This window comes from Coccinella septempunctata, chromosome 5 (assembly GCF_907165205.1).
Source record: "Coccinella septempunctata chromosome 5, icCocSept1.1, whole genome shotgun sequence".
NCBI lineage: Eukaryota > Metazoa > Arthropoda > Insecta > Coleoptera > Coccinellidae > Coccinella > Coccinella septempunctata.
The window spans coordinates 16,748,154-16,761,528 of NC_058193.1; the positions used below are offsets into that span (position 1 = coordinate 16,748,154).

At 33.2% G+C, this 13,375-nt stretch overlaps 1 protein-coding gene across 2 annotated transcripts; it reads left to right on the plus strand.

The window, feature by feature from the left end:
- The first annotated feature begins 424 nt into the window (after nucleotides 1-424).
- LOC123313822 lies at nucleotides 425-12,873 on the plus strand. 2 transcript variants are annotated; one of them, XM_044898862.1, is made up of 5 exons: nucleotides 425-637; nucleotides 696-1,181; nucleotides 8,813-8,958; nucleotides 9,014-9,178; nucleotides 12,171-12,873. In XM_044898862.1, the coding sequence occupies exons 1-5, from the start codon at nucleotides 553-555 to the stop codon at nucleotides 12,300-12,302; spliced, it is 1,014 nt and encodes a 337-aa protein (XP_044754797.1). In that variant the 5' UTR covers nucleotides 425-552; the 3' UTR covers nucleotides 12,303-12,873. The 2 variants fall into 2 exon arrangements, with proteins under 2 accessions (XP_044754797.1, XP_044754798.1); XM_044898863.1 differs by having other exon boundaries at nucleotides 696-1,127.
- Nucleotides 12,874-13,375: the final 502 nt, after the last annotated feature.

Here is a 13,375-nt window from a genome sequence, read left to right on the forward strand (position 1 = left end):
GTTAGAAACTCGTAGACCACAAACCATTGAACTAAAGAAAGTCTATGACCTACGTCAAAGAGTTACTGCCAATTCACAATGATGTTAATGGTTATGGTAATGTTAACGGTGAGCTACAATGTAAACGTTTAAATAATATTAAATGATAGAGCTACTACGATACTGTTCACATCAATGTTAATGTCAAGCGTAATGTTAATGATAATGATAGATATTTCTTGAATTTATTATTATTTAAGCGTTAACATCGTAGCTCACTTTCAACATTACCATTACCATTAACATCATTGTGAAATGGCAGTTAGGTTGTTGCACAGACATAGAGACATAGTGTCTCTATGTCTATGGTTAGAATACAGAAAACATTTTTGACAACCAGAGATATCTCTGTTGACAACCTGCGTTTGTCAAAATGTCAAAAATGCGTGTAAATTTTTGACGTTCTGATTTCAGGTGTCAGCTGATAGATGTTGATTCTCAATATTTTTTCTAACTACTTTATTATGAAAGATGAATAAATGAAGGAAACATCTGCTCTACCCAGCAAAAATAATGAAATTAAATCAAGGCATATTAATATTGAAAATTTTTATACTTTCTATTTTGACTATCCCAGAATGTTATGGATATCTTAAAGGTAAGTTTATTCCTTTGTTTAAATTGTTGATCATATAATTACATTGATCAATTTTCAGTCAATTTCAACAAAGAGCGGGACACCATTTGTTCTAAAATCAGATTGTTGGGAATTGGGGTTTCAGCATATCTTTTGAGGCAGCATGATAACTCTGGGCTTCTTGTAGAGGGTGATTTCCATATTCACTCAAATACATGGAAAGACGATTTGGTTTGTACTTTCAAAGTGGGTTATCCTAGTGGTACTGATGGAGTTATTGCTGTTATTCAGTCACTTACCATGAGACGAAATAATACTTCAGGCAAATGCATTGATTTTATTCAGTTTGAAGCTAAAGATTCATCTAAGAGTAACCCTTTTTGTGGACATTTCAATGTAGTTTCAAAAATGAGTGGTGAAGCAAATCTGGTGGATGATTTCAATTTTGGTAATTCCTTCAGAACGAAAAGGCATAAGATGCATGTTCATATTATATTTGGAAGAGAGCCAAGTAAGGAACAGTTCGAAAAACTAGATTTTAAGATGGTTTTCAGTGCTTATCGAAGTAAGTAACATATTTAACCTATACTTACCAGAAGATAATTGTCATTGAATGTTAGTGATGAATAAGATGCCACATTCATTCATCACTAACTAAATGACCAGGGTTGTGTTTGAAACCATCATCATCATCATCGAATTTTGTTCGGTGAGATGCCAACTTGTTTGGAATTGAAGTTGGGAGTTACTTAATTCAGTTTGTAAATAACACTGTTACATTGTTATTTTTTTAGAATACATGTTTATGGATGCAATACTAGAGAGTATACCATAAGGTATCAATACTTTTTAACAATAAAACATATGCATGATTGCATGAATGTTTTGTAAACAGGAGACTAGTTTAATTTTTTTGAATTAATCTTAATGTTAATCCTAGATGGAACCATTTCACTTTGAAACTTTTTAAATTACTCATCTTAAGTTGCTATTAACATACAACTGAATGAAGTGAGCTTGCTCAGTCTGGCGCTTTTATAATTCATCAATTCATGGCTCTAGAAAAATGTCCTTTCGTTTGCATAGAAAATGTAGCACTTTTCTACACTCAGTGTAATTTACACTCGATTCTAGTATTCATTTGCTGAATGGATTTACACCAGTGTAGGGGAGGTGTAGTTTATATACACGTAGTCAAAAGGAGGTGTAATTTTCGTGTTCTGTGGTGTGAAATGCAAAATTTGATATTAATGTCATGGACGTCACAGTTATCTACTTCGAAATGAATAAAATTGAATTTAAAATTTGCGATTACTTCATCACTTTACAAGAGGACGAAAAAGTAAAAAATCTTCTGAGAAACATGTAACCATAGATTTCATCGAAATTATTAGTCTGTTCGCTAACGGCCGGTTTCATAATGAAACCTGAAGCCTCTTTAATTTTGAAGCTTCCTTTAACCCTACTAAATATGACAGTAGAGGAAGCTTTAAGCTTAAAGTGACTCTAAATTTGATTATGAAACTGGACGTTAACAACCTAAATTCAGTGCCTTTTTTCATTCGTTTGCACAACTACACTGAAAATCAACTGATTCAAAGTGCAGTGTAGATTACACTACACCAAGAAACAGACGAAAGGATCTAAAGTTTGGCATGAAGTTCCTTAAATTGTGGAATAATCCATTATTATTTAAGTTGAAACGCAACAGATGGCTCCAGCATTCAGATACTGATGCCCAGCAATAGTATCAATACCTAAGAGGCATTGCATTGAAAGTATTGATACCAAAAACAATTGGTATAAAAATGAAAGTATTGATACTTTGATAGTATTAATATGTTCCTTGCATCCCTAGACTTGTTTGAACGTAGGTTTAGTTTAATATAGTAATGTTTAGTGGTCGTTCGTAGCTGTATGTTAATTTTCAACACATGTCAATTTCAATACATAATAACATATCTCTTTGATATAAACTAAACAGCAAATGCAACGGGGACACCTAAAAAATTGCCTAAGTTTGATCAGCTATAACTTTGCTATTACTTCGCCGATTTGGGATTTTCAGTCAGAAGTGCAAAGCTCTATCTTTTTAGTAGGTGCCACTGGCACGGCGATCCTTCGTCTACAAGGAACTGTTTCACTCATGTGATGTTGGCGATTTGTTTGAAAATACTCCTTTTCTTGGAGTTCTGGGAAGATTTGAAAGAGTTTTGGAGTTGTTGATATACAAATTTTGAATAGTTCCGGAAAATTGTAGCTTCTTATGAAAAAAAAAAACAAATAAGTGGCGCTAACTTCAAGCGGCGGCGTACTTTAAGCAAAAATGAGTTCTGGTGCATTTTCCGATAAGGAAAAACATAAGTTTTCGACTTTGGATAACAATCATTTCGGAAAAAAAATCAGGGGTATTCCAGTTCTGACAAAACTTTAGCCATTTATCGGATAAGTTAGAAATTCAAAAACCATCAAGAACTCTAGAACTCAATTTAGAAAAAAATTAAAATACAGCTAGTTTCAGATTTGCTGTAGGTATTGAAAATAACTTCAATTATCAACTCGTTTCTTTAGGACATATTTGCAAGATGAGTTAAACAAGATTCACTAGGAAAATAAATTATGCCTCCCAAATATTCAATATATGTAATGTTACTTAAAATTGAAAGATACTTTAAAAACCATTCTGTTCGAAATTCGAACATTATTTCAATTATTCAATTCTATATGGAAAATTCCGTCCCAGAAATCAATTAAATTTGAAGCGAATTAAATGAACGACCGCCTGGAATCTGCTGATTGGTGAAAATAGAAGGCGACCGCCGAGGATTACGCAAATTCGCTACGTCTAAACAAGGCAATGTTGTTACTATCCAAATTAGTATATAAGCTTAGATTATAATTAATTAAATCATCCTTCACCAAAAGTTTGATCAATACACCTTTCCGGTAAATTGTGAGGGAGTGAAGACATCCCTTGAACTTCTGAGTCTGGTTGTTCAGTTTGCCTGTCCTACATACAAGTGTTGTTTCAATACACAAGAAGCAACATTTTTTTGTCCCTAGCAACAAACACTATCTGAGAACTTACGATCCTCAATTGCAAGAAACAGCGCCAGTGGAGAAAAATTCCATTGCCACAACCAGCCCAGGGAATATTACGAGTCTATGGGACAAGAAACTTCAGCGCCGGCGAAGACATCTTCAGCTTCCTGAGCCGAGAAGAAACCAGATCCGACTCGAAGGACCAAAAAATGTTGCTTCTTGTGTATTGAAGCAACACTTGTATGTAGATAGGGAAAATGAACAACCAGACTCAGAAGTTCAAGGGATGTCTTTACTCCCGCACAGTTGTATTGATCAAACTTTCGGTGAATGATGATTTTATTTATTACAATCTAAGCTTATATACTAATTCGGATAGTAATAACATTGCCTTACTTAGACATAGCGAATTTGCGTCATCCTCGACGGTCGCCTTCCATTTTCACCATTCAGCAGATTCCAGTCGGTCTCTCAAAGACCACTGGTGGGCACATTGACGGTTTATTTCAAACTGCGATTGTACATTGGGGGGCACGCGGTCCAAGGATGTGAATTTACTTCGTGGGTCCGCGTGCCCACCGGCGGACAAGGTACAAAATTCTGTAAATATTAATGTAATAGATAAGGGCTGGTCCCAGGGGCAAATTTTAAGTTTTCAATGCGGCGCTCGTGTTAATTCACTTCTAATTGAATTGATTTCTGGGACGGAATTTTACATATACATAGAATTGAATACTTGAAATAATGTTCGAATTTCGAACATCCTCACCACTTCTTCATTACCAAATATGGTGTAAAGATAGCAACTGATGATCTTCAAAGGGGCGTATACAGGTTGATTTTTTGACAGAACATATATTTTAACAGTAGATTCTTCAGGTCTAAAGACACACTTTTTTCCTTTATTGTTTTTTCAATTTGGAATGGTTCCAGATAAAAATATATAGCCATTTTAAGAGGGAGTAGTACCTCAAGATTCTCCATTCAGAAACGGCATTCACTAGTTCTTAATTTAATTCTTTAATTTGATGTCATTCCGTCTTTTTTTTCCAATTTTGTTGTTTTTTTTTTGTGAGAAAAAAAATTGAACTTTAGTGTCTATAACACTTCTTTTCACAATCATTTTTCGACGGTTTTTCAACATTTTTCGATGAAAATAGCAGCGGGGTGACATCGGCTATTCGATTCTTTATACAGGATGTTTTAAAAGGTGAGGCTTTTTTGACAGAAGGTAGAACTCATCAAAATAATTTCACCAAAAATTTTCTACATAAAATATCCAAGATGGCTGAGATACAACCCCTAGAAATTCGACAAAATTTAATTGAATTTCAAGTACGGGCTGTGGAAGGCGACTCCGGCTTCGGAAACACGAAACAAAACATAAACATATGGTTGGACAATGAATGGTTCAGTACCAAGTTCATCGGACTGAAGGCATCAGGTCATTTGAGAGAATAATAATTGTTGTATCGTGCAATTTAGTGTGAAAAAAAATGTAGAAAATCGAGGCAGTTTCTTGAAAGTGCTTATTGTATTGTATTGTATTAATTTCACAAAGCATTTCACCTTATAAAACACTTAATAGTCAAAAAAATAGAATCCATATCTACAAATAGTTATAGAGTATAGACATTCACATATATAGTTTTCAATTTCACAAATATCATAAAATGTTAGTTATGTTGAAAAAGTGCTATGATTCCCCATTTCATCCCATTTTTACGACGATTGTTGAAATGTTCGAACAAGAAGATTGTGAAAAAATTCGTGAATAATTTAGACGAATTTTATTTGTTAGATTTGAAAAAATATTCTTTTTTTTCACACTTTTGTCCTAAGTATCTTCTGCTATTTGGTGTCGAAATGAGTCATTTCATGAAACCGTGTAAGTTACTAAAATAAAAAATAATGAGAAAAATTTGGCAATCCTAAGTTTCCATTTTCATTACAACGTAAATATCGAACGTGCCAATATCCTAATCAACATGGTCGAATCGATAAGTTTTTTTCCATTGCTTTGGGATAATTCAGCTAACAAACCGTCTAGGATCTTATTAGGATCTATTTCAGTAATAATTTCCATTTTTTTTTCTACTTTCTCATTTTGAAAGCTTTGTATAGGTGATTTTTGGTGAAACGCTTCATTTTGACCAGTTCTACCTTCTGTTAAAAAAAAACCTCACCTTTAAATACACCCAGTATATTGCAAAAATTCACCTAGTGATATATACGAAAATTACGCTGAAATTCAGGAATAACTGAAAATTATTCAATATTCCTAATATTACCTTTCGCGTGGTAATTTCAATTTTTCAACTGTATCAGTTCGTAATTCATACTATTTCTCAGAGATGTGGCACATTTCCGTATTTGGGGTAGCATCCTTAAAGTAACCAATGTCGATCGCCTTGATCTCGAATCATTTGTACTACTTCCCCTCAAGTTCTCATGATGAGCTATGCCACCCCTGAAAGTTTTCCAAGCATCAAATATAACATTTAAACCTTCGAAATGAGATACTATATTAGAAAAACAAAGCATAATTTCATTCTTTTTTTTCGCTCTATTTGGTCAATATATAATAGTAGTGTTAGAATACAATAAATGAGTTAACTCAATTTTGTTGGCGATAAATTTGAATGTTCTCCTCTTTTCATTTTTGATGATAATAATGATTCAGCTTGCAATCACTATATCAACTCTGATATTCTTCTCGAATATGTATTCACTCATTATCGTTATTTATTTAATTTCGTACAAGAGATACCAGATTCAAAGAAACCCATTAAACTTTTCATTTTTATATTTATAAAATAATATTTTCCGTGTACATTCAAACGTTGCCAAATTAACAAACACATCATTACAGTAGTAATGACAACCAAATCATTGCCTTGAAGTAATTCTGTGGATTTTTCAAACAGAGTTGAATTCAGCCAATTTACCCAATTTTTCGAATTTCACAGATAATTTTTATTTTTGAATATCAAATTACTTGAAAACGATGCATTGTACGAGGACATATGAAGAATACATTTATTTTCCAAAATGGTCAAATGCCCATTAGCGAGCGTTCAATTTACTCTTAAGAATTGGCTTTTTAGAATTTCTGTTATTTTTATGGTATGTAATGGACCTAATGAAGAAACGTGAGGAAACTACCTACATCTTGTCTTAGCATCATATCAATGAAAAACTATATTCCAAAAGTAATTCCATTCGATGGAATGATTTGTGAGATATAACAGGAAATCAATTCTTTTATGGATTTTCAACAGCCTTTATCTTTCCAACCGAGTCGAATTGGAAAAGATAGTGAAAAAAGTGTTTCTTTTGACCTCAGGAACCTTTCTTGAAAATATACAAGTTTGGAAAATAGAGTCGGAAAGATAGGAAATTCACTGTTAATCTCGACGATGGTCATGATCTGATGGAACAGTGGAATAATCGAAACCGATATCGAATAAACGACTCTTCTGGAGACAACCTGTTGTTGTCTCTCTACTGATCTCTTTCGATGGCAGTTTCAATCTTTCTGAGTATGTATTTATTTTCCAAAAGGTCAAATGTTCATAAGTGAACGTTGACTTACTTTTAGGAGTTGGGGTGTTTGCATTTCTGGTATTTTAATGGTATATTATGGCCATAATGAAGAAAATGGAAGATGTGGGTAGAATTCACACCAATGAAAAACTATATTCCGAAAATCGTTGCATTCGCTAAAATTGTTTGTGAAATATAACTGAAAATTACATTTTTCATGGATCTTTTCAACCGAACCGAATTGAAAAATATTGTAAAGAGAAAAAGTGTGATCCCAGGAACCTGTTCAAATATGTGTACAAGTGGTAGGATGGTTCATGTCCATTTCTGATAATAAGTGGTCAAATCGTAGCTATATTGGACTTTAATTACAGGAGAAGTGAATTGAACCCAGTTGAATTTCGTCGACGTTTGGGACATTTATCGTTTGAAACATCTTAAATGAATTAAATGGTTCTTGAGGTCAAAAGAATGGTATTTTTCTATACCATTTCTAAATTAGATAAAATTAAACGATAACTTACAAAATATTTCAATAATTTTACAACAATTGTTTCTCTAACACTGTAGCTTCATCAGGTTATTACAAAATTAATATTCCTTAGACATCAACGACGGTACAAAGTAGGTAAAAGAATTGGGGTAGGACGTCCAAAATTACATCATGAAGATATTCAAGAGAGGAGACCCATCTATGTCGGTTTTGAGTTTTCATAATGAGTTGTGCCACCCCTGGAGTAACAAAATTTCCTCCAGAATAACTAGCTAAATCTGTGACACTACACGTCTGCGGATCTTTTAAATAGAGTTTTATTGTATTCAGCCAAAGTACCCTTTCCAAATTTCACAGATACTTAAAGCTATCAAATATTCATTAGATAGCGTCCAACTTAGTTTTAAGAGTTAGTTTCTTTGAATTTTTGGTATTTTTATAGTACATAATGGTCATAATGAGAAAACTGGAGGACGTGGGTAATATCTTGAGTTCGAGAAAGATTCATCAAATAAATGAAAAACTATATTCCGAAATTCATTTCATTCTATAAAACCGGTTGAGAGACTAAAAATGACTCTTTTTATGCTTTTTCAACAGCCTGTATCTTTTAAACCGAGTCGATTTGGAAAAAATGGTTACAGAAAAAAAGTGTTTCTCCTGACCTCAAGAATCTACTGTTGAAATGCTGCTTTTCAGTAATTATTAGGGGCAACCCCATTTTTTCGTATGTAGATATTAAACGTTAACTTCTCCCATAATTCCCATAATAGTCCAATATAGCCACATGTACAAATCAGAGACTCGCACTGTATAGATAATTATTTGAAGCTTGATATTCTGAATGCTAATTACTGGGTTATAGATTGAAAAAATTAATATATTAATTGATCCGTTAATCAAGCATTGAATCTCTATAAAGCTATGAGAAACTGAACGAAAGATAACCCCCACGTCATTCCAAAACGTTCGACAACATATCGAACAACCAAAGAACCAAATGCACTTTGCTTCGGACGCTCACTGATTGATTCTGACGCAACCACTTGTCTTCTATTGAAATTGCAAAGTTGATTAGTTAAATAGAGTGATGACATGTTTTCAATTATTTTCAGATTGTTCCCCAGAAACATTGAATGACTTAACATATAGACCTTGTAGTGATAAATCGTCTTTTTGTATTTATGACGGTTTCTTCAATGATGGTTATGTAAATTGTCCCTTACCAGGATGTGTCGATGAGGGATCATGTTTGAAATTTGTGAGTTAGTATATAAATTATAATTTAAATGAATATAATTTATTGAATATTTCAGGTGACCCTTGAAAAAGTACCAACAATTGGAACTAAGTTACTTGTTAGTTCCCTCTCCTTCCTATCTGTGTTATTTATAACATTCTTAATCAGTATTTGGGCTTGTAAAAAACACAAAGTGGCCTGTTTTTCTGATCATTTCTCTCACCCCAGCAGAATGAGACAGGTTTGTATTAAATCAGAAAGCATTAACATATATCACAATTTCCATGCAGAATTTTTTTTTAAATAGCCTCGTGAATAGTTGCAGATTATTTAGTTGTACAATATGAGCAGTCTGATATAAATTATTCAAATATAATAATACTAAATATTATTCAACGAGCATATCAAGGGCGGCTCGTCAGAGGAGGCAAGGGAGGCTAAGCCTCCTCAAACAGCATAGTGCTAAAATACATTTATTTCTGACAATTCTGACTCTCCCATGAAATTTTTAAATCCTTCAATAATATATTCATTTATTGAAGTTCTATCATTTTTTATTGAAATCGGCCTCCTAGATTTCAAGATACGACTTTCAACTTATACAGGGTGTTTCCAAAGGTGAGGCTTTTTTCGACAGAAGGTAGAAGTCATCGAATTGAGTCATTTCACCAAAAATTTTCTTTATAAAATGTTCAGGATGGCTGAGCTACATAGAAGTTCGATAAAATTTCTGTGGATTGTGGAAGCTGACTCCGGCATTGGAAAAACAAAACAGTATATAAATATCTGGCAAGACAAAGAATGATTCTGTACTTCGGAGTCTATCTGATTAGTTGCATCAGGTCACTTGAAAAAATTGTTGTATGTGCTTATTTATTTATTTATTTATTTATTTATTTATTGAACAAGGAATACAAACAGGATATACCCATGAACAGTATTCACATTTTAACATAATAAAACGAAATAACCAGTGATAAACTAATTAACAAAATTTAGATTCAATTCAACATACAAAAACAAGAGAAGAAAAAAAATGGATTTTACATTGAGAGGTAGTATCTTTTGAGGAGCAATTTTGAATTCAGAACATTACCGTGAAAAATGTCAACGACCTCCTGAAGTTCATTGCAGGCACGGAGCATTCGAAATAGAGGTTGATTTTTCGATGCATTGGTTCTTCTTAAAGGAATGAAAAAAGTCTCGAAAGTTCTGAGATTAACTGCTGGTACATTTAAGCTAGCAACTTGCAACAAACTCGGTACCTGCAACTCACCGCTCACAATTTTTTTCATACAGAGAAAATCGTTCAATCTACGCCTGTCCTGAAGGGATAAAACATTGAAATGTTTACGTGCCAGACAATAAAAGTTTTTATTTTCACAAACAGTAAAATTACATTTTAAACTTAAAAATCTTAGCATTTTGTTTTGGATACGTTCAATTCTATTAATATGAATATTATAGTGGGGGCTCCAGATTACCGAAGCAAAACTGACCCTACTGAACACATAGGCGTAGTAAACACTGAGGATTGACTTATAGCTTTAGAGAGCTTATGCTGAGAGCTTATGTTGAGAATGCGCTATTATTGCTATTCTATCCCATTTTTACGACGATTTTGGTGAGATTTTGAACTAATATTTTATTTTTTTTACACTTGTGTCCTGAGTCTTCTTCTGTCAGTTGGTACCGAAATAAGCCATTTAATAAAATCGTTTGAGTTACTAAATAATGTGAAAAATTCGGAAATTCTAAGTTTCTATTTTCATTCCCACGTAAAAATCGGACAGGTCAATTTCCTGAACGAAATCACATGGTTGAGTAACACATCAGAAGATGAGTGTTTTTCCATTCCTTTGGAATAATTCAGATAACAAATGATCTAGGGTCGTATTAGGATGTAATTCAGTAATCATTTTCAATTTTTTCATTTTGAAAATTTTGTATATGTGATTTTTGGTGATACGCTTTATTTTGACCAGTTCTACCTTGTGTTAAAAAATTCCTCACCTTCAAATACACCCTGTATAAACGAAAGCAGACGTGAGCTATTAGATCCTCATAAAATTGAGGATTTCAGTGGTTTGTATACGAAGATTTTATTGAAAAAACAACAAAACTGACTATAAGTAAATATATAGTACGTATGTACAAGTTGTAAAATTTCTGTAAATTTGTGTAAAAAATAAATAAATGGAAACCGTTGCGATATCTCAGGTTACAAGGTTATAGTGTTGCCAGAATGGCTGAATTATCCAAATTTTTCGGAAAGGACGCGACACTTGTCGTCGCTGCATAAATATGTTGCAGAAGACCTACGTACGAATAAGCAAATCTTTCGAAAAATGGGTTTGTGATCCATGCATTCCGCAGCAACAGAACAAAACAGCTTAAAAGAATAAAAATAAGAATCGCCCTATCCATCGATTTGGATATGTATGATGTAAATGATGACGTACTCCAAGCTCCAATACTGAATAAATAAAGAAATGTGCGGAGCCCCATCATTCATAAACCACATGGTCCTTCGGAAAAGCAAATGAATATTTGGAACAAGTACAGGAAGTTCTTTTTGTAAAAATTGAAAGTATGTATGTATTAAATCTAGGAAGTAGAAATTTTGAACCAATTAACTGATCCTCCAAATATCCAAGCCATACTTCCAGAGAACATTGTTTTTGATGGTGAAACTTTTCGAAGAGTTTCAAGACCATTCAAGATCATGTTATATTCGGTTGTCAAAACATCGAAATTTTTCTCTCTTTCAATAAACGATTACACGTTGGCGCTGTTTTTTCCCACTAATCACTGCCTCTGTATTCAATATTTCGAAGAAGCGGAAACAGATAACACATGTTTAACAGATGTTTGAAACGAAAGTTTGTAACTGAAATATGGGCGAATGTTTACAAAACAATTGTACCTAATATTAACTGAACATCCGGAGTATCTCAAGGGTTGTTTAATGATTGCAGCATGCGTGGGAATCTTTGTAATTATGCATCCCTGATTTCCATAGTAAGCAAAGATATCGTGGCCTGAATTTTTCTGAACGAGAACACATATTATTGCTGGCTTCTTATATGAACTTTGCATTCTGGAATTGAAGAGCAATGCGTTATGTTATTATAAATGTTGACAATTGTAAAATATAATATAAGACTAAATGAGTTTTGTTATGTACATTAAAGGCATGAAATTAGGTGAATAACAGGAATAATATATTTCAGAACAGGGATACAGAGATGTATGAACAAGGAACCACAAGGTCAACACAAAGAGATATCACACCAAATGCACCTCCCATTGAAATTGACAAAGACTTGCCGCCTAAGTACGAAGACTTGTTTCCTGACAGATGACTTTGCTTCTATACCTTTCACATCTTTTTTGAATTTGATGTCTCATAGTATTCATATTATTAAAAAAATCAAGGTGTTTCAGAGTCAAGTGAGCATTTTATGTTGAAACTTGTATAATGGCAATAATAATCAATATTTAACAATTTTGAATATAATGATATTGTTTAAAAAAGTTCAACAATTCAATCTCCAATTCTGAAACATATTGGGATGTTATTGTGCACATATTTTGTGAACCAATGCAATTTGAGAGTGACCAACTATAACATTAGTTCTTACCAGAGTGATATTTGATAGTGCATTTTTCATTGCTGTTTATTCCACAGATTGAGTGATAGTTGAATCACTTTTTCAAGTTGACTATTTACTTAGACAAAGAAAATTTATTTCTTGAATTACTTGTATTTCACGAAGGCTACTATCATACATGTCATATTGGATGGACATGTTATTTATATTCGCCAAATGATTTGACTCTAATAATGGAAGTTTTTCCATTGACTACTGATATTTTTGTACCTATATCTATTTTTGTATGAATTTTGTGAATATATTTCGTTGACTATTGAAACAATTTTATGAATTTTGCCCATTCTGTTCAGGTAGAACACAAATACATCTTTGGAGGAAAAGCCAAACAGGAGATTTTTTATTATATAGGGTGAGTCTTTGACTTGTAGATATAGGTTTGGAAAATTGACTCGGAAATATAAGAAAGTCAATATTAATCTCGACAATGATCAGGATTTAGTTGAACAGTGTAAGAATCGAAACCTCAGTGCTATGTGCGATGCGATATTGAATTAACGACTGTTCTCTTCCAATGGCAGTTTCAATCGTATTTGGGTGTGTTCACAAACTTACTCCGACAGTGGAGTATGAGTATGGCCATGCTCAGAGAGCATACTCTGAGGAACTAAAAGTACGTTTGTGAACGCTTCGAGTAATCAGAGCTTACTCAGAGTAAGTTTGTGAACGCAACCTTCGGGATGATCGAGTGTATGTGTTATGGCTAAAGATAGGTGTGTGCAAAAACTTAAGATTAGCCGGCTTAACTTAGGTTTATATTCGGG

Coding starts and splice junctions, on each gene's coding strand:
- LOC123313822 (XM_044898862.1), top strand. CDS start 553: ATGAAATTAAATCAAGGCATATTAATATTGAAAATTTTTATACTTTCT. Junction 1,182..8,812: donor GGTTTTCAGTGCTTATCGAA/GTAAGTAACATA, acceptor AATTATTTTCAG/ATTGTTCCCCAGAAACATTG. Junction 9,179..12,170: donor ACCCCAGCAGAATGAGACAG/GTTTGTATTAAA, acceptor AATATATTTCAG/AACAGGGATACAGAGATGTA.